The 21,832-nt window shown below is 38.3% G+C and overlaps 1 protein-coding gene across 1 annotated transcript in view; it reads left to right on the forward strand.

The window, feature by feature from the left end:
* The window catches only part of SENP1 (SUMO specific peptidase 1), a 70,255-nt gene that overhangs the window by 14,318 nt on the left and 34,105 nt on the right, over window positions 1–21,832 (forward strand). Inside the window, 4 exon segments of the mRNA XM_049783050.1 lie at window positions 5,660–5,744; window positions 5,746–5,822; window positions 13,361–13,459; window positions 13,542–13,822. Coding sequence (XP_049639007.1) covers window positions 5,660–5,744; window positions 5,746–5,822; window positions 13,361–13,459; window positions 13,542–13,822 — 542 coding nt within the window.

Below are 21,832 nucleotides of genomic sequence, written 5' to 3' on the forward strand. Positions count from 1 at the left end.
CCTCATTATAAAAATGAAGCCATGATAATAAAACTGATTACTACCCACAAACTTAGAGCCTTTTCTTTGGTGTGTTTCCTTTCAAACTTTTTCCTTGTGCTTTTTCTCTTTATTCTCCAGTATAACATACGGTACCTATAACTATGACATATATTATTCTATACTTAAAAGTACGTTATATATAGCCCAGTTGCTTTTCACTTTATGTTACACTGTTATTTTTGAAAGTAACACTGAAGTAGTATCACAGTTCTGTAATATCTTGGTACAGATCCTTCTAGGTATTTTTTTATGCACTGTAGACAGTTTCTCAGATCAGCTTCATTAATTATTCATATTTTTTCATGATCTGATTTCTAGTTTGGTCTTCAAATTCAGTAAAAAAAATTTACTAAATTATTTATAGAAATTTTTAGTTTCTATAAATAGACTAGATTTCTATAATTAGACTAATTTATATAAAGTAAGTCTAGAAATTTAGAAATTTCTACTTTGTGAAATGTAGTTCAAGTCATTATTAAATTTGGGCTTGTATCTAGATCTATTCATATTTCTTTTTTGTTTTGTTTGGTTTTTGTTTTTGGGTCACACCCGGCAGCATCAGGTTACTCCTGGCTCTGTGCTCAGAAATCACTCCCGATAGCACCTCGGGACCATATGGGATGCTGGGATTCAAACCACCAAACCTTCTGCATGCAAAGCAAAAGCCTTACCCTTTATGGTATCTCTACGGCCCTGATCTATTACATATTTCTGTGTTAATTTATGACAGTCCCCCCTACCATTTTTGTTTTTTAGGCCACATCCGCAGTACTTCAGGGGTTATTCCTGGCCTCTACATTCAGGTCATTCCTGGTGGTGCTCTGGGGACCATATGGGATGGCAGGGTATAGAACTGGGTTGGCCACCTGCTAGGCCTACCCTCTGTGCTATTTGCTACAGCTCCAATAGTCCCAATCCTTTTGAGAAAAGAACTACATTGTAGTACACCAGGATTTAGCTATACTTTCAGTTGTTTTTTAATGTATACATCATTTACCCATACCAACCACCAGAGAGAGTCTGTTACCTCTGCACAAGAGTCTCAAAGGACCCTTACCCCATGTAAATGAATTTCTATAGATAAAACTCTTTAGCTCCAGTTACAGACCTCTTAAAATTTTACTATTCTTGTTTTTGACATTGGGGTCACATGTGGCTGTGCTCAGGATTTGCTCTGGGCGCTGCACTCAGGGACCCCTCCTGGAAGTGTTTTGGGAACCATGTGGGGTTCTACATATCAAACCTAGGTCAACTGCACTCAAGGCAAGCTACTGGGTTGTCCGTTATTGAGTAATTTGGAGGTATTGTGGCCTCCAATCTATGTGGCCTTGTACTTTGAGAGCTCTGGAATCTGTAGAACTGGGCCAGTGAGCTTACGTGTTGGTAGCTGTGGGGTGTAGGTATGTCTGCTGGAACTTTAGGCAGTATGGCATATGGGAGCTCGGCCCAACCCCACTCAAAGAAGACCCAGAGTTTTCAGCTTAAAATCGAATGTACCTAGGGTTTTCTTGGATTTGTGTGTCTTTTCAGAAGATTAGTTGTTGCAGCAGTGAAGTTGGCTGTTCATATGTTCGCTGGGCCTTCATAGGACAGGGACCTCGGCCCTGCTCCCCTCGTCAGGGCATCGCAGTCAGCTGAATGACTGAAGTGCCCCCATGAGATCTAGTGGCTTGGCTCTGCACTTCTGAGATGAGTTGTGAATCTGTGGAGCTGGGACATTGTGCTTACATGGCAGTGATGTTCTGTGCTGGTCCCCTTTTATTTTAATGATATAATTTTCTCTTCTTAATGTTCTGCCTTTTGGTTTTAACAGAATCCTTAATTATGTTATTATTTTGTATGTTAGGTTTTAAACTTGAATAAAATCTAATGTGTGTTATATCACATTAGGAAAACCTACAGTGATCACATCTATCATTAGTGATGGTGATTAACCTTTGGATTAGTTCTTAATTTCTACAGTTACATCTCTCTCTCTCTCTCTCTCTCTCTCTCTCTCTCTCTCTCTCAGAGGAATGTAAAGCTAAATGACATTATTTTGGTTATTAGATGAGGTGACCAATCTTATTTCAACTTAATGGTTTCTAATACATAAGTTGATACGCTATCTTCACCTGATAGCAATTTTATTAGTAATGAAGTAAAATAAAATGAAATAAAATAAATAAAATAAATTTTTTTAACTTTATTATTTCTTTTTCATGTATTAACTTGGCATTTGGCTGTGAGAGGGTTTTTTTTTTTTTTTTTCCTTTCCCCTTGTTAGCTGGAGCTTGGACACATCTAGTGGCACTCCGGTTACTCCTGGCTACTGCTGGCAGGCAAAGGGATTGCTGGGGATCAAATCCAGGCTTGGCATGTGCAAGGCATATGCCCTACCTGCAGGGCTATCTCTCTGTCTCCAAATTCATTGTGTTTTGAGTCAGAATAATCGTTTTTATTTCTGTATGGGGAAATGGATGTCGAATTGTATTTACGAAGTCTGGGGGTCTCCCAAAGCAGGATTCCCCCACATGCTGAATATGCTGAATCAGTGATTCAATGTAGAAGCCTGTCCCTCAAACTGCCACTTCAGCTTTACAATTGCTGGAGATTACCCAGGCACTCTGTGGTGAGGATTTCAGGGTTTCATCTGATAGTCAAGGGAACCACATTGTGTTGGATCAAACAAATGGTGAGGTGCTCTACTTAGAAGAAAGGTATGCCATCTTAACTCTCCCTGTACTAACTCTTCAGCCCCCAATTATTACTCTTCTAATGCTCATAATTTTTACAACTTCAGACAGTGCTTTTTTTGTCTCAGGCTTAGTGCCTGGTTTCAACCATACTAGTTGTTGGAAAGGTGTGTGTTTTAATTTAGGTTGTTGGTGGTTCTAGGGATCACAGGGATAGTTTCGCCGAACACTTCTAAGACCCTTAACTGTTAGTAGGACCTTGTTTTTTGGCATTGCAAGATGCCTCAGCGTTACTTTTTTTTGTTTTTTGTCTTTTGGGCCACACCTGGTGATGCTCAGGGATTACTCCTGGCTCTGCGCTCAGAAATCGTCCTGGCTTGGGTGGGACCATATGGAACACTTCGGGAATCTAATCACCGTCCTTCCCTAGGCTAGCTCGGGCCAGGCAGACGTCTGCCTTACCTCTTGTGCCACCACTCCGGCTCCCTCAGCATTACTTTATCTTTGGGTCTGATGTACACTCAGCTGTGCTCAGAGCTAGCTTCTGCACTCAGGTCACTTCTGGCAGTGCTTAGGGGGGACCTTACAGAGTACCCAGGGATATAAACCAGATCAGCATGTACAAGATAAGCACCCTTACCTGCTGTAACGCTCTCTTCAGCTCCCACAGTGTTACTTTAAGAGTAATCTTTGCAATCTAAAAAGTTTTGCTTTTAGAAAAATATACAAATAGACATTTTTATGATATCTTTGGTTGTTTTTGTTTTGGGGCCTCACCCTGGAGGTCCTCGGGTTTACTCCTGGCTCTGCACTCAGTAATCATTCCTGGTGGGCTCTGAGGGACCCAATTGGGATGTTCGGGTTTGACCACTTAGAAGGCAAAAGTCTGAGTCATGCTTCACTATGACTCCAGCTCCCAATTCTATTATATCTTTATCAACGTACTCTTGCCATTTTACATCTGCCCATCATATGAAAATAAACTTATTCTTAAAAATTATAAAGTCTTGCTTCCTTTCCCCACTCTTAACTCATGTAGAAACTCTAAGTTTAAAGAGTTTAGAGAACAATGTATATTTTTTTCTTTAGGTTTTTTTTTTTCATTTAAAAGTATAATGTGAATTTATTGAAGTGCAAAATTACCCCATAAGTGTTTAAAAAAACAAAATAGTATAATCTTTTCATAAAAAGAATAGCTATGTATGTATACAGATGCATTGATCAAAATGTTAATTGGAGAGAGGCTTTTCTATTACATTTAGATCGAGATTAATTGTATGAGTTCAGCTTCATGAACTATCTCTATTCAGTGACCTCAGCAAAGAATTGTCATTACGCTAGCAGCAGTACTTCAAACTTGCTGTAAATATAGATGAAAATGAGCACATAAAAAAAAAAAACTTTAAATTATTACCTGAGCCTAAGAGCTAAGACTGGATTAGGACTATAATTGTTTATACTGCCAATTTTCCTCAGAGACAGGCACATAAATATTACAATGAAACAAAAGGGAATTCTTTCTCAGGATGTGAATAGTGAATAGTCCAGGAAGAGAGTGATGCTACCTAATACAAAGCTTGGAAAAGAGTTTCATTTAAAAAAGCATGATTTACTGAGTTATGTATAGTTGAGTTTTAGGCATACACTATTTCAATACCAGTGTTAGTTTTGCTCCTTCAGTGTTCCAGTGCTTCCCCTTTTCATATCTGCTACCTTGCTAGGCACATTCCATTGTTTATTGTTTTGTGGTTATAGTTTAGGTCTCATGTTTCAGTGTTGAAAAACTTAAAATTTTTAAGCCTATTTTCTCAGCTGCTTTTACTGAAAAATGGGAGCCTTTGTTGGTCCTTTTTTAATTTATTTTTTATTTTTTTGCCTGTAGGCCAAACCCAACTGAGCTCATGGCTTATGTTCTGGCTCTGCTCCAGGATCACTTCTGGTGTTGGGACTCAGTAATCATATGGTCTGATCAAACCCTGGGCCAGCCATGTTCAATGCAAGAGTCCTGCCTGCTATACTATCGCTTCCAGTCCCACCTCTTTTGCTCTTTTGGAAAAATTTAAAATTTATTTCTAAACCGTGGGGGCCAGAGAGATAGCATGGCAGAAGGATGGTGGTTCGAATCCCGGTATCCCATATGGTCCCCCGAGCCCTGCCAGGAGCAGTTTCTGAGCTTAGAGCCAGGAGTAAGCCCTGAGTGCTACAGAGTGTGACCCAAACCCCCCTCCCCAAATTAAAAAAATTTATTTCTAAACTTAATTGAGCATCTTCCATTTTATTCATTTTGCTTCTTTAGTCTTAAAATGATTTCCTCCAGTGGTTTTGGAGGGGGGAGGGGGCTGCTTGCAGTAACTAGAAAATTCGTGTTTGTGTTAACATATGTAGATCCTAGATGGTCTGCTTGCTTTCTATCATACCACATAGCTACTTTTAATTTATTTGTTTTGCTATTTGTTTGTTTTGGTTTTTTGGATCACATGCAGTGATTTATTTGTTACGCTTTGATTGTTTGGATCATATTCAATGGTACTTAGAGCTTACTTTTGATCTGCTCAGGGATCACTCCTGATGATACTCCAGATGACTTAGGAAGTCTAGGGATCAAATACACGGTCACCTCATGAAAGGCAGGCACTCTACTTGCTGTATTATCTCTCTCATCCCATCACACAGCTTGTTTCTAAGCCAAAGAAACTTAATAGATTGCCAGGTTAAGAAATAAAATTTTAGTTGTTTCATTATATAGTCTGGCAAGATTACATAACTTGTAAATGATGGGACTTGGCATAATGTAACTTACATTGTTTTTATATATTTTCCTCAAATGGTACCTCTATCATTTCTAATTGTTAATTTATGTTTCGTTAGTCCTTAAAAAGTGAATAGTAGTAGGTTAGAATGTCTTTATTTATTGTGATTTTTCTCACAAACTTTTATTTTAGTGGATTGTCAAACACCTTTGCTGGGAAGTCAAACAATCATTGCCAATGTGTCTGCGTATGAAAAAAATCTTTTCCTATTAAGCCGAGTTCCAAGTCCATCATGGAGTGGTTCATGTCGTAGAAGCCTTTGAGCCCCAAGAAAAACTCAGAGGCGACATAATTAGTACAGCAGAAGAGGGTAAGGAAAACCTGTAACAAAAAACTCACCCAAGATCTAGGTTTTATATATTTCAGTCATTTTATTTTCTTCTTTTTAGGTGTTTTACTAAACATTCTGTTTACTTACTCCTTTCTATGCTTATTTTTTCTTTTTTAATGAAATCAGGTTTTTATTTAAAGAAATTTGCTTAGAGAGCCAGAGCTCTCTAAAGTAAGTAGACCATTGACCTTGCATGAGGCTGACCTATATTCAGATTACAATTTGTTCATTTGATTTCCCCAGCCCACCAGAAGTGCAGACGCTAGTGGTAGCCCTGAGCACCTCTAAGTGTTGGTGGTCAAAAGCAACAAAAGGTAAAGAAAAGAAATTTTACTTAGATAAGAGTAGAGAGAATGAGATATTTGCCCAAGAGAGAACATAGTTTTCCCCTGAGTTAGAAGACCTGTTCATACTTGTTTGAGTGACATTCATTTGTCTAAAAAAAATGAAAGAAGTATTTTTTCAGGACTTGTTAATTTTTGGTGGGGATTTGGACTTGGGGGCCATACTGCTTAATTAATCTTTCAATATGTTATTGCTTCTCTTTACATATAAACTACCTTTTTTATCTGGACTCTTCAACTCTTATATGTGCAAAAATGGTTAACCGTGTTTTGATACTATAAAATACCTGCCCTCATGACTAGAAGTCATTTTTTTTATTAATATAAATAAAAAATAAGGGCCTGGCTGGTGGCGCTAGCAGGTAAGGTGCTGCCTTGCCTGCGCTAGCCGTTGGACGGACCACGGGTTCCGATCCCCCAGCATCCCGATATGGTCCGTCCCCCAAGCCAGGAGCAACTTCTGAGACATAGCCAGGAAGTAACCCCTGTAGCGTTTACCGGGGTGTGGACCCAAAAACCAAAAAATAATAATAAAAATAATAATAATAATAATAATAAAAATAAGGCCCCGGAGAGATAGCACAGCAGCCATTTGCCTTTGCAAACAGCAGATCCAGAATCAAAGGGTGGTTTGGTTCGAATCCTGGTGTCCATATGGTCCCCTGTGCCTTACCTCCATGCCATCTCTCCGGCCCCTCTTTAGGGTTTTCTAAATATAGTTAAATGTTATTGTAAAATAGTTAGAGATTAGCTACTTTCTTTCCTGTCTGGATGTCCTTCTATCTTTTTCTTGCCTTATACCTATGACTAATACTATATTGATAGAAGTGGTGAGAGTGAAGAGCCATGTCTTGTTGCCAGATCTTAGGCTTTTAGTTTTTTTCCCATTGTTTGCTGTGGGCTTGTGGTAACTGATTGTGATCAGGCTGAGGGAAAATTCCTTCAATTCCTATTCTATTGGAAGTTTTTATCATGAGTGGATGCTGGATATTGTTAAATGTATTATCTTATCAATCGGTATGCAAATGTTGTTTCATATTTTTTTCAGTAATACTGGTGTATTATGGTGATTGATTTTACATTTGTTAAATCATCCTTTGTTTGTGTTCCTGGGATGAATCCTGCAGTTGTCAAGGAATGTGATAAATTTGATGAGTTGTTGAATTTGATTTAGTGTAGTATATTATTTGAGGACCTTTGTGTCTATGTTTATTAGGGATATCTTTTGGTAATTCTCCATTTTTGTGTGTAGTGTCTCATTCTGTTTTTTATATCAAGGTAATGTTTTTTTCACAGAAACTGTTCAGTAGTTTTCCTGTTCCTTTGATTTCCTGAAAGAGCCTGAAAAGAATTGACAATAAGGTTTGAAAGAACCTCTTTCAACTCACTAATGGAATCCATCCTGGACCTGAGTTTTTGTTTTGGGAAAGGAGTTTTGATTACTATTTCGATTTCTTTGTTCTTATTTTTGTTTTTGGGGTACACCCGTTGTTGCTCAGGGGTTACTCCTGGCTATGTGCTCAGAAATCACTCCTGGCTTGGGGCTATATATGGGATGCCGGGGGGTTCGAACTTTAGTCTGTCCTCCAGCCCCCTCGATTTCTTTGATTTTGATAGGTTTGTTGAGGTGTTGGGAAGTTATAGGAGTCTAAGAATTTATCCTATTTCTTTTAGGTTCTTTAGTTTCATGTCATATAGATTTTCAATTAATATCTATATTTTATAATTCTGTAGTATCTGTTGTGCCTCCCCCTTTAATTTCTAATTGGACTTTGGGGAGTTGCCTCTTTGTGAATCTTGCTAGTGATTTATCAATTGTTTTTTTAAGAAACAAGCTATTGGTTTCATTAGTCTTGTACTTTTTTTTTTAATTCCAATTCATTTATTTCTGCTCAATATTTTACTATTTTCTCCTGCTGGCATTGGGCTCTTTTTTTGTTGGTAATTTTCCAGGGTTTTTGTTTTTGTTTTTGTTGTTGTTGAATCATAGTGAATTATAAAGTTACAAAGTTGACCAAGCCCCCCTTCCTCCTCTCTCCCTCCTCCTCCCCCCCACCCCACCAGCTCCCAGCCCATCTGCCAACTCTTGCTAGCCAGGCTCACTCCTGGGACTCGTGGATCCTGGGCCACATCCTTTCTTCTTGCCTTCCTTTTCTTCCCTTCCCTACCCGGGTCTCCCTTCAAAAAAAAAAAAAAAAGTTGACCAAGCATACCACTTGTGCCAACCAATAGGTGTCCACTTCCCTCAAACCCAAATATTCTTTTTTTTTTTTTTTTTGGTTTTTGGGTCACACCCGGCGGTGCTCAGGGTTACTCCGGGCTGTCAGCTTAGAAATAGCTCCTGGCAGGCATGGGGGACCATATGGGATACCGGGATTAAGAACCAATCACCTTAGGTCCTGGATCGGCTGCTTGCAAGGCAAAACGCCGCTGTGCTATCTCTCTGGGCCCAAACCCAAATTTTCTTTTTTTTTTTTTTTGATTTTGGGGTCACACCCAGTGACACTCGGGTTACTCCTGGCTCTTTGCTCAGAAGTCACTCCTGGCAGGTTCAGGGGATTATATGGGATGCCAGGATTCAAACTGGGGTCCATCCAGGTCAGCCGCCGTGCTATCTCTCCGACCCCAAACCCAAATATTTTATTTAGTTTATCTAACTTTACTTTTCTTCCTAAGGTGTGATAATATATTGTTAAAAACTTAAGAGGGCTAGAATGATAATAAAGCAGATAGGGCATGTATCTTTCATGCACCAAACCGGGTTTGACCCCCGGCATCCCATATGATTCCTGAGCTTGCCAAAAAACGATTTCTAAATGTAGAGTCAGGAGTAACTCCTGAGCACTGCCAGTGTGGCCCCCCAAAAACCAAAACAACAAAAGAATACAACTTTTAAAAGATCTGGTTTGGTTGGACAGAGGATGTTTAGAATTAATTTACAGGGTCCAAAGGATATAGCTCAGTAGTAGAGTTATCTGCCTTACATGAGTTTTATAAAAACTCTAAGCCTTGAGTTTTGTCCATGGCACTGTTAATGCAAGTGTCTTTTTGACACCCTGCAGCACACAATAAATATGCAAGACTGATGAGTTTGTGAGTAGTGAAACCAAATGCATAACCCTTAGACATTGCAGTAATAACAACAAAGAGATAAGAAGGGGGAATGGACATTAATATCCAAACAGTATTGCTTTTCTGATTTTTTTCTCTCCTTTTTTTTTTGGGTCTTGGGCCGCTCCTGGGTTGTGGGACCATATGGGATGAGGGGGGGGGGGGGGGGGTAGGAGGGTTCAACCAATGGTCTATCTTAGGCTAGCTCACGGGCAAGGCAAATGCCTTGCTGCTTGTGCCGCCACTCTGGCCCTGATTTTCTGATTTTCTTAACCTCTTCCATTTTATCACCTGTGAATACAACAAACTGAACACACTCATTGTATTGTGGATTGGGTGATTTAAATTACTAGGTTATTATGGAATAGTGTGGTGGAAAAGCAAATTCTTGACATTTAGGGTCTACGTGGCCCTAAAACCTAGATTGTGTGCTTTGAATATTGAGGATCCAGATTCAGGTCCTAGCTCCACCGTAATGTGCCAGGAATAGCCCCTGTAAACTATGCATGGAGTGGAGATTTTCACTGAGAGGTATCAAAAAATCTCAGTTATGGGCCAGAAAAATAGTAACAGGGATTAAGGTGCTTGTCTGTAACCTGACAAATTTAGCCTACATACCTAGCTCATTTGGCCCTCAGATATCACTGAGAACACTCCCGGGCGCAGCCAGGAATCGTCCCTTATGTGGCTCAAAAGCAAACAAAACAAAAATCCTAGTCATTAAAAGTACCAGACAAAATGATGACTATTATAAGTTATTATACCCCTTCTTAATTCCTTAAGTATTATACCTTAATTATACCTCTACTTAATTCTTTTGGTTTGGGTTTAGGGCCAACCACCCACTCCTGGCTTTGTGCTCAGAAATTACTCCTGGCAGGTTCAGGGAAACAATATGGGATGCCCAGGTCAAACCACGGATTGTCCACGTCCAAGTCAAATGCCCTACCCATTGTGCTATCACTCCAGTCCCTCTATTTTATTTTTTAGAAAAATAACCTATCTTAAGATTCCAAAAGAATTACATAAGATAATGCCAGATAATTCTATGCTCCTGTATCAATAAATAACTGAAATTGGTTGGCCAGATTCTCTTAATATTTGATCTAAAAGATATTTCATTCTTAAGATTATCTACTTAAAATGTTCATAATAACAAACGTGGATTTTAGTAGAGACGCATTATATTTATTTATTTTGGGGTTTTTATTTCATACATAGTATGCTTCGGGTTGACCCAGCATATTATATAAAGCCCATGCTCCAGCCCATTGAGCTAGCTATCTTGAGTCTACAAAAGCATTTGTGGGGCTGAGGTACAATAGCTAGCTGCTAGGATATTTGCCTTGCATGAGCCTGATGTGGGTTTGATCCTCAGTATCCCATATGATCCCCTGACCACCGTGAAGTATAATTCCTGAGAGCAGAGCCAGGAATAACCCCTGAGCATCATTGGCCCAACTCCCAAGATTAGTACAGGTTTAATACTAATTTGTGCCTTTCTTTCGTAATTTTTATGATGACACAGAAATGCCTGATGTGTAACCTGTTTCTTCACAATCAGAAAAGAAAAACAATGCCATCTTGAATACAATGTGAAGAATGTCTAAGAATAAAGATAATGGAGGTTCATGTTAAAAATAGAACTTGGAGTTTTTGTCTTATTTTCCCCTACATTTGCAACTAATTATACTTCTAATTGCGCAGTTACTTAGGTATAGCTCTTTCTCATAAGGAGTTGCCTAAATTCAAGGTGTGTCTTGTTAGATGAGTAGTATACTACAAAGTAATTGCAAGTTATATGTAGCAAAATATAACTCAGGAAAAATTCTTAATGTTTGTTTACCTTTTCATAAATAATTCTTTTACTCGCTCTGTTTAATTAATGGGCCCTACCTGGTGGTTCTTGAGGGAATCCCAGACAGTGCTCAGGAGACCATAAATATGTGCTAGGGATCAAACCAGGGGTCAGTCATGTGCAAGGCATTTTATTTTTTATATTCTCTTTGGCTCCAATTCATTTTGCTTTAATAAATATTTGTATCTGAATAAAAATGGCATATTTATGGAAATGTCACAATGTTGTTAGTTCTGGTACAAAATATTGACATTTGTAAATATTGGTAGTTCTATTAAACTACATAGTTTTTTTAGTATATAAGTACTGAGGCATAATATTTAGTGAATGCACTTCATTGTTTAAAGGGATCTGTATAGAATAGTTGTGTATGTATTTACAAGTCCTTTTTTACTCTGGTTCTCTGCTCAGTGAACTCATAGTATTTTTCTGGATCTCACTGACACTGAAATACCTTGAACATAGAAAGCACATTCCTCTTTCCAGGCCTTTACGTTTGTTGCTCATCTACCTTAGAATACTCATTCATTTCTCTTTGTCATATCTGATGATGATCAGGGCTTTCTCCTGGCTCTGCACTCCTAATGGGGCACAGGGGACCGGACCATATGGGATGCTGGATATCAAACCCAGGTTGACTGCATGCAAGGCCAACACCTTTACCCTCTGTCCTATCACTTGGGCCCCAAATACTCATATATTTCTGTGACTGACTTCATCCCTTTGCGTAGATTTCTTTTGAAAAGGCACTTTTAAGAAGAGTCCTTTTTTTGGTTTTTGGTTTTTGGGCCACATCCAGTGGTACGCAGAGGTTATTCCTGGCTGTCTGCTCAGAAATAGCTCCTGGCAGGCACAGGGAACCATATGGGACGCTGGGATTCGAACCAACCACCTTAGGTCCTGGGTCGGCTGCTTGCAAAACAAACGCTTCTGTACTATCTCTCCGGCCCCTTTTTAGAAGAGTCTTAACTTATTCCTACAGTTTTCTCTGAATTACTTTCTATTCCTTTATCTTTAGTTTTCTTTATACAACTTGACTTGTTCTTTGTCATTCCTTTAACTGTAATATTACATAAGACCAGAATTTTACTTAGTACATTGTTTCAAATGTCTGGAATATGGTAGGTAGGTAAATCAATTAATGATTTATGGGCTGGAGAAATAGAATAGAAAAGAAGTTGAGGTGCTTGCCTTGCATTCTACTTACCTGATTTGATCCTGGTATTGCATATGTTCCTCCAAGTACTATGAGGAGTGATCCATGATCACAGTGACAGGAATAAGCCCTGAGCATAGTTCATTACAGGTCATTATATGTGACCCCCCCCAAATATTATAAATAGTATTTATAAAATTCAGTATTGGCATTTACATTGGGTGGGTTGAGAGCCACACTCAGTGACGCTCAGAGGTTATTCCTTGCTATGCGTTCAGAAATCGCCCCTGGTTTGGGGGACCATATGGGACGCCAGGGGATCAAACCACGGTCCATCATTAAGCTAACACGTGCAAGGCAGACACCTTATACCCTGCACCACCACTTCAGCCCCAAGATTTTTGTTAGATTGTTTTTTGGTCACATCTCCGGTGGTGCTCAGGGATTACTTCTGGCTCTGTGCTCAGAAGTTAGTTGCTCCTGGCAGGCACAGGGATGCAGGGATTTGAACCATAGTCAATCCTGGAGGCTTCGTGCAAGGCATGCGCTCTCTCTCCAGCCCGGCATTTACATTTAAAGAGAAATAAATATTGCTGTTAAAATCAGCTGTGCAAAATACATAACACTCTAAATAAGTAGTGTATAGAGTAGAAAACATCAAGATATCTCGATCTAATAACTGAGTAGTCTAGAATTTATAATTTTTAAAACAGTAGTAAAGAGCTTGTTGAAATCCTAATTTTGAGGTTTCAAAAGTTTTTAGCTCTCTTGGTTGATTTAAAGTGATTGACTATTCTGGTTTCCTGTCATATCTTCTCTGCTAGTTGTATATAGTAGAATCATGTCCCATAATTTTCTAAACTATTTACTCAGCTCCTCCGATATTCTCTATAATTACTAAATTCTCCTTAGTAATTTGTTATTCTTGATTGTTTTTGAGAACTCTGCTAGTGTTCTACAGAACATCTACAGTCTAAATATTTCTTTGAGAATCACTTGCCCATTGAATGTTTTTTTTTCTTTTGTAGACTGTTCAAGAAGAAGAAAGAGAAATTTACAGACAACTGCTACAGATAGTCACAGGCAAACAGTTCTCTATAGCCAAACCCACCACTCATTTTCCTTTACATTTGTGAGTAACAGAAATATATTTCAAATAAATCTAATCCTACATTTTGTTGTTTAATATTGAAATTGTTCTCTTCTCTTGCTAGGTCTCGGTGTCTTGGTACTGGTAGAAATTCTTTGAAAGAACCACTCTTTAAAAACGGCAGTTCTTATACTACTCAAGTCATTGCTTCTGATACGTCATCATCTGGGTCTGCCAGCCTTTTAACTCCACAGGATCAATTTTCCCATAATGTTTTTTCCACATCATCTCATACCCCAGATGCATTTGGACCCAAAGATTCTGATCCTCTCCATCAACCAGAGCATCACTACCCTTTTCCAGCTCAGCCTAATAACTTATCAGCTTCAAGTGAACAATCTAAAGGTACATTATATAGCTATAATTTAAATTCTTATACTTAGCTGTTAAATGATCCTGTTTGAATTTAGCCAAGATTGTAATATACATATTACTTACCACGTAAGAGATCTTCATAGAATTCTGTTAATTTTGCCACTAGCAAACTAAATAGTAACTTACTATTTTTTTTTTTTTTTTGGTTTTTGGGTCACACCCGGCATTGCTCAGGGGTTACTCCTGGCTGTCTGCTCAGAAATAGCTCCTGGCAGGCACAGGGGGACCATATGGGACACCGGGATTCGAACCAACCACCTTTGGTCCTGGATCAGTCATTTGCAAGGCAAACGCCGCTGTGCTATCTCTCCGGGCCCAACTTACTATTTCTTACATGAAGATGCAAGTCATTTGATATGTTTTATTTTTCTAAGAGTCAGTATATTTAGCCCAGTTGTGTCAATTCATCTGTTTTGAAAGCTTTTCAATGAAAATAAGTATTCTGAAGTTCTAGGAATTTTGGAATATCAAGATATTATGTAAAAGTTCTTAAGGTAATAATTAAAACATGAATAGTAGGTTTATGCATTTTAGAAAAGTTGTCCTCAAGTTTTAGAGATAGTCTTCTTATTTATTGGTTTTTAGGGCGCATCATGCTGTGCTCAGGTCTTATTAACTCCTAGCTCTGCACTCAGAAATTACTCCTGGTAGTGCTAGGAGGACTATAAGGGATGCTGGGAATAGAACCCAGGTAAGCCTCATGCAAAGACTATGCATCATTGTATCTCTCCATCCCTTCAGACATAGTTTTCTAACCAAATCAACCAGTCTCTCAGCATTCTACTTAAGATTTTTCTGTTAGTTTTATTTTCTCAGTTTGCACCTTCTTTAAGTATGTATTTATGAGATTAGGCGTGGCAACCCCCCTCAGCCTCCCAGAGGTAGCAAGTGCCAGGCACTCTCCCACAGCACTGAAGGGAACCAGCAGGAGGACTGACTGACCAATAGCATGGTGAATTCCCGCAACTCCCCAAAGGCAGCAAATGATTGTGTCCAGCCATGGCCCTGAAGGGAACCAGCAAGAGGCCTAACCAACAGTGTAGTGAGTTCCCCCAAACCCCAACCGCCAGAGGCAGCAAATGACCTGCACCCAGTCCATGGCCCTGAACAGAAACAGGAAGAGTGACCAGCAGTGTGGCAAGTTCCCTCAGTCCCCAGAGGCAGCAAGCACCAGGACTGCCTCGTGGTCCTGAAGAAAACTGGCAGGAGGGCTGACCTGAGGCATGGTGAGATACGCCCATCCCAACTCGGCAGCTACACACACATCCTCTAGTTAATGAGCCTCCACACAACATGTAGAAAACATCACCCTGCAAAAAGGACATAATGGGGAAACAACGCAGAACACCACCATACATAGAGAATGATGATGGTACCTCTGCAGACCCAACAAGTGCCAACCACCTATATAGCCTCTCTAATAAAGACTTTAGAGAAGAAATCTGGAGAATGTTCAAAGAAACCATCAAATGAACCAAACGAACCATAAGTAAGAGTCAATAGTATATCAAAGCAGAAATGAGAAAACTTCAAACTTAAATAACATGACTGAAAAACTTAGTAGGTAAAATGAAAACCTCATTGGAAAGTCTGTCCAATTGAGTAACAACAGCTGAGGAAAGAATCAGTGAGCTGGAAGATAAGATGCATAATAACTTCATACAACAGAAGAGGTTAGAAAAGAGCCTTAAAACAAATGATGGGAAAAAATCCTTGAAGAATGTGAATAGACAAATATAGAAGTCTGGGATAAACTTGACAGAAAGAACATAAGAATCATTGGCGTCCCAGAGACCTAGGAAGAAAATCCCCATGAAGAATCAACAATCAAGGACATCATTACAGAGAAACTCTCAGAGCTAAAGTGTGGATGCAACCAAATCCTGCATGCCGAAAGATACCTAAAGAAAAGCACCCCAAGACACATCCTAGTTTACAATGATGAATACCACAGATAGGGATAGGATACTGAAGGCAGAAAATCAAAAAAGGAAATTATATAAACGGGTGTCCTTAATATTTTTAGCAGATTTGTCACAAGCAACCTTCCAAGTCTGAAGACAGTGGTGGGATATAGTGACAGAACTCAACAAAATGAATGCTTCACCTAGAATACTTCACCCAGTTAGACATACATTCAGTTTTGAAGGAAGGATACACAACTTCACAGATAAAGAACATCTCGGCAACTTTCAAAACCAGCCTTAAAATACTGCTAGAGGCGCACCAAGCCCCCACAAAATGACCTAAGTCACATGACAATTATCTCTCCACATCAATGCACTAAATGCACCACTTAAGAAACAGAGTGGCAAAATGGATCAAAAAGCTGATTCCAGAATATTGCTGCCTTCAAGAAACATATCTGAATAGTCAGAACATACATAGACTCAAAGTGAAAGGTTATTGAACAATGAATCATTAAGCAAAGAACTCCATTAAAAAGACTGGGGTGGCCATACCAATATCAGATGACAGAAACCTTAGACTTAAAATGGTTATAAAGAACAGAGATGGACATTTCTTAATATCAAGCGATATGTACAACAGGAAGAAATCACACTCTTAAACATATACGCAACCATTGAAGGACCAGAAAAATATTTAAAGCAATTGCTGAGTAATTTGAAGAAAGATATCAATAGTAACACGATAATAGTGGAAGACTTCAACACTGCCCTGTCACCCCCTCAATGGATCAACCAGACTAAAAGTTAAGAAATATGACTCCGAAGGGGAAAATGAAGAGTGGCTTAGTAGATATATATATATATATATATATATATATATATATATATATATATATATATATATATATATATATATATATATATATATATATATATATATATATATATGTCTTTTCATCCCCAGAAAACTAGAAACACATTCTTCTCCAATGCACCTGGTCATTCTCCAGGATAAATCACATTTCTGACAACAGAAATTGTACAAAACTATCTTCTCAGATCATGATATACTGAAATTAGAAGTGAATTATACACGACACAGGAAAAACTTCTAACACCTGAAAATTAAACCACCCACTCACTACTCAACAACCAGTGGGTCAGAGAGGAAATCAAAAGGTTCCCTGAAATGAAGGAGAACGAAGACACGAATTATCAGAATTTGTGGGACACAGTAAAAGCTGTAAGTAGAGGAAAATTTATGTTTTTACAAACACTTATCAGAAAGAAAAAGGGACCCACATAAATATAACTCAGTGGCACAGCTTATAAAATTAGACAGTGATCAACAAAATGAACCAAAAATAATCAGATGAAAGGAAATGATAAAGCTTAGAGCAGAAAATGAATTGGAAATTAAAAAAAACAATGAAAGCAAGAGTCAGTTCTTTGAAAAAATAAACTAGATCGATAAACCACTAGCAAAACTCAGGGAGAGAGAGAGAAAAAAACTTTAAATTAGAAATGAAAAGGGGAGATTACTACAGATACTACAAAAATTCAAAGGATAATCAGAAACTTATTTTGAGAAACTGCCACAAAACAAGAACCTAGAGAAATGGATAAATTCTTGGACTCTTGTAACCTCCCAAGGTTTAGTCAAGATAATCTGGCACCATCTTAACAGACCTATAATGATTAAGGAAATGACAATGGTAATCAAAAGTCTTCCCCCAAACAAAAGCCCAGGCTCAGATGAATTCACTTAGCGAATTCTTTCAAACCCACTACAATCTTTCTTTTTTTTTCATTATGTAATAAAATGTTACTACATTCACAATTATTGTGTAAATACTGTTTTATGAATACTGAAAGTCAAGTGTAGCATACTCAGAGAACTAAATACATATTTTAATCATTTCTAGAAACACATTTATTACACTAAAATAATTGCAGTTTAAAGTCTTTCAAAATATTATGAGAATTGAGACATATTTTAAAGTGACTCTATATTGATACTTTTCTTTTATATCAGAGTAATTGGAATTTATCAAATATCCACCTTTGAGTTGGATTTGGATTTGTTCTCAATATCTAGATAGGTGTATTTTAAATATATAAAGAGACTAAAAGCAAAGATAACTCAAAAGCAATTTACCAAGTGCTCAGAGGGCTGAAAACACATTTTTGCATGCAGAAAACCTCTTTTCCATCCCTACGTTTTGATTTCCAGGACACACTGAAAGTAGGTCATCTCTGAGCACGGAGCCAGTAGTAGTCCCTGAGCACCACTGTGTATATTCTTATCTCCCACCAGCAGCATAGATGATAATTTTACATTAAAAAAATCTACAATCCTTTTCAAGCTCTTCCCGGAAATTGAAGAAACAGACGCTCCCTAATAATTTTTACAAAGCTGACATCACCCTGATTGATAGCAAAATCAGACTGAGATGCTACAAAAAAAAAAAAAAATCCTGATGAACACAGATCCTCAACAAATTCCTAGCAAATAGGATCCAACATGTTATTAAGAAAGTCATACATCATGACCAAGTAGGATTTATTACAGAGATGCAGGATGGTTTAATATGCAAGTCAATCAACAATATACCATATCAACAAAAGGAAAATTAAAAACTTCATGATCATATCAATAGATGCACAAAAAGCATTTGATAAGGTCCAACAACCATTCATGATAAAAACAAGATAGGAAAAAAAAAACAAGATATGAATGAAAGGACTTTTTCTCAATATAACAAAGCCATTTACCTTGATTACCATTTTCTCAATATAGTCAAGCCAATGGCAAATATTATACTCAATGGAGATAAACTGAAAGCCTTTCCTCTAAAATCTGGCACAAAACAAGGCTGCGCCCTCTTGCCACTCCTATTTAAAATAGTACTGGAAGTACTTGCTATAGCAATTATGTAGGGAAAAGATATCAAGGGCATCCAGATAAGAAAGGAAAAAGTCAGGCTCTCACTGTTTGCAAATGACATGGTACTATATTAGAAAACCCTAAAGATTACCAAAAAGCTTCTAGAAACTAGATTCATATAACAAAGTGGTAGGCTAACAAAATCACACAGTAATCAATGGCCTTTTAATACATGAATAATGATAGAGAAGCAATATCAAAAAGACAATCCCATTCACAGTAAGACCACAGAAACTCAAATACCTGTAGTCAACTGAAGAGGTGAAGGAAAACTATAGAGAAAACTATAAAACACTGCTTCAAGAAATAAAAGAGAAAAGGAAATGGTGACACATACCCTGTTCAATTGATTAACATCGTAAAATGGCGATATTCCCCAAGCATTGTACAAATTTAATGTAATCCCCTAAGGATGCCATGGTATTCTTTGAAGAAGTGGATCGGACACTCCTGAAATTCATTTGGAACAATTAGATGGCCATGAATAGCTAAAGAAATACTTAGGAAAAAGAAGAGAGGTGGCATCACTTTCCTCAACTTTAAATTGTGCTGCAAAGCAATAGTCATTAAAACAGCATTGTATTGGAATAAAGACAGATCAATGAAATAGACTTGAGTATTCAGAGAATGACTCCTAGACAAGCACATACATAATCTTTGATAAATGGAGCAAGAAAATCCTCTTTAACAAATGGTGTTAGGACAACCAGTCAACCACATGCAAAAAAAAAGGTGAATTCAGACTTCTAATACCATGTATAAGAGTCAAAACAAAATGAATTAAAGAATTTAGGACCAGAGAGATAGCACAGCAGTAGGGTATTTGTCTTGCCCGCAGCCGACCCAGGACGGACAGTGGTTGGAACCCTGTCATCCCATATGGTCCCTCGTGCCTGCCAGGAGTAACCCTTGAGCTCTGCAGGGTGTGACTCAAAAACAAACAAAAAGAATTAAAGACCTTGATATCAGGCCCCAACCTATAAGGTATGTAGAAGAAAATGTAGGCAAAACATGACATTGAAATTAAAAGTAATTTCAAGGACCAAACAAGTGGAAGCAGAGATAAACAAATGTTGCTACATTAAACTGAGATGCTTCTGCCCTTCAAAGCAAACAGTGAGTAGGATACAAAGGTCACCCATGGAATGGTAGAAAGTATTTACCCAATACCCATCAGATAAGGGACTAATATCTTAGATATACAAGGTACTGACAGAACTGAACAAGAAAAGAAAACTTCTAACCCTATCAAAAAATGAGAAGAATGAAGGCATTTTCTCAAACAAGAAATACAGATGGCCAAAAGGCACATGAAAAAAAAAAAACGTTTCATATCACTATCAGGGAGATGCAAATCAAAATAACAGTGAGGTTCCATCTTACGCCACAGAGACTGGCACACATCACAAAGAATAAGAACAACCAATGCTGGCATGGATGCAGGGAGAAAGGAACTCTTATTCACTGCTGGTGGTAATGTTGTCTAGTCCAACCTTTCTGGAAAAGAATATGGATATGCCTCAAAAAACTGGAAGTTTAGCTCCCATGTAATCCAGTAATACCACTCCTAGGGATAGGAACACAAAAACAATATAAAAATGCCGTCTGTACTCCTATGTTCATTGCAGTGCTATTTACAATAGCCAGAAACCGGTGCTGACAACAGATGATCAGCTAAAGAAATTGGTATATCTACACAGTGGAATACTATGCTGCTGTTTGAAAAATTAAGGGCAATGACATTTTTCCTATACATGGATGGACATGGAGACTATTATGCTGACTGCAATGAGTCAGAGGGAGACACACAGAATAACCTCACTCATCTATGGTATGTGAGAAAAATACAAAACAATATGGCAATAATATCCAGAGACAATGGAGATGAGAGCTGGAAGGATCAGATTATGATGAAGCTTACCACAGAGTGGTGAGTACAGTTAGAAATAACTGCACTGACCACTAACATGACAATGATAGAAATAGAATGCCTGTCTTGGTGACAGGCAGAAGGTGGGGGAGGAGGGAAATGGGGAACATTGATGGCAGGAAAGTCACACTGGTGAAGGATGGTGTACATTTGAAACCCAATTATGAACCATTTTATAACCACAGTATTTATAAAAAGATGATGATGCCTTATCTGATCGCTCATTATTACTGTCTTGTGGTCTGAGGAACCTCTCTATAAGCAAATGAAAGATAAAGCTGGCACTGTGATGAAAGTTCTGGTGACAGACAGGTAGCTACTAAAGCAATCTGTTCCCATACCTTACTGTGACACTTTGGAGAGTGGTGCAGGGAAGATAGCCCAGTGTCTTACTTCTCCCCACTGTTCAGACGAGACTGTGAAACCATAGGTCAGTGTGTGAACAAGATTCTCTTTCACACTTTTTACCATTTAACTCTCAAGCTTAACTTTTAAAGAAAAGATCCAAAATGCTCACTCACCTGTATGTATTATCCAGTCTGGGTTGAGGAGGAAGCCATGACCTTTTTTTTTTTTTTTTAATTTGAGAGAAACAGTGTTTAAATATTAAATATTAAAAAAAAATCAGGGGAAAGAATTCTAAGAAGGAAAAGAAATGCAGAAACCTACATAGCAGTTCCCATCTCACTGTGGTTAAAGGGAATTTACTGCCATCAAGTGGTTTGCTGAATTCAGTTAATTCTAACCCCGAATTCTCCCCAAATATCCATACTTTATCAAACCACCTGCTTTTTATTTAAATAAATCATGAAACCTCATCTAAGAACCACTCAGCTGGAGGAATGCAGCAACTCCGCTGATAACAAGGGGAAACTCCCTCTGAAACAGTAAATACTGCATGAGAACTCTCTCACCCTTTCCAGGGGATGTTTGTCTAGGAAACAGATTCCAGATGCTTGCCCTACACACAGCTTACTCTACTCAATCCGAAGACCTCATATGGTTCCCTGAGCATCTGAACCAGGAATAAGCTCGAGCAGTGGTCCTCAAACTACGGCCCATGGGCCACATATGGTATTTGTTCCGTTTTGTTTCTTCACTTCAAAATAAGATATATGCAGTGTTTGTAGGAATTTGTTCATAGTTTTTGTTTTTACTATTGTCCGGCTCTCCAACGATCTGAGGGACAGTGA

This window comes from Suncus etruscus, chromosome 11 (assembly GCF_024139225.1).
Source record: "Suncus etruscus isolate mSunEtr1 chromosome 11, mSunEtr1.pri.cur, whole genome shotgun sequence".
Lineage (NCBI taxonomy): Eukaryota > Metazoa > Chordata > Mammalia > Eulipotyphla > Soricidae > Suncus > Suncus etruscus.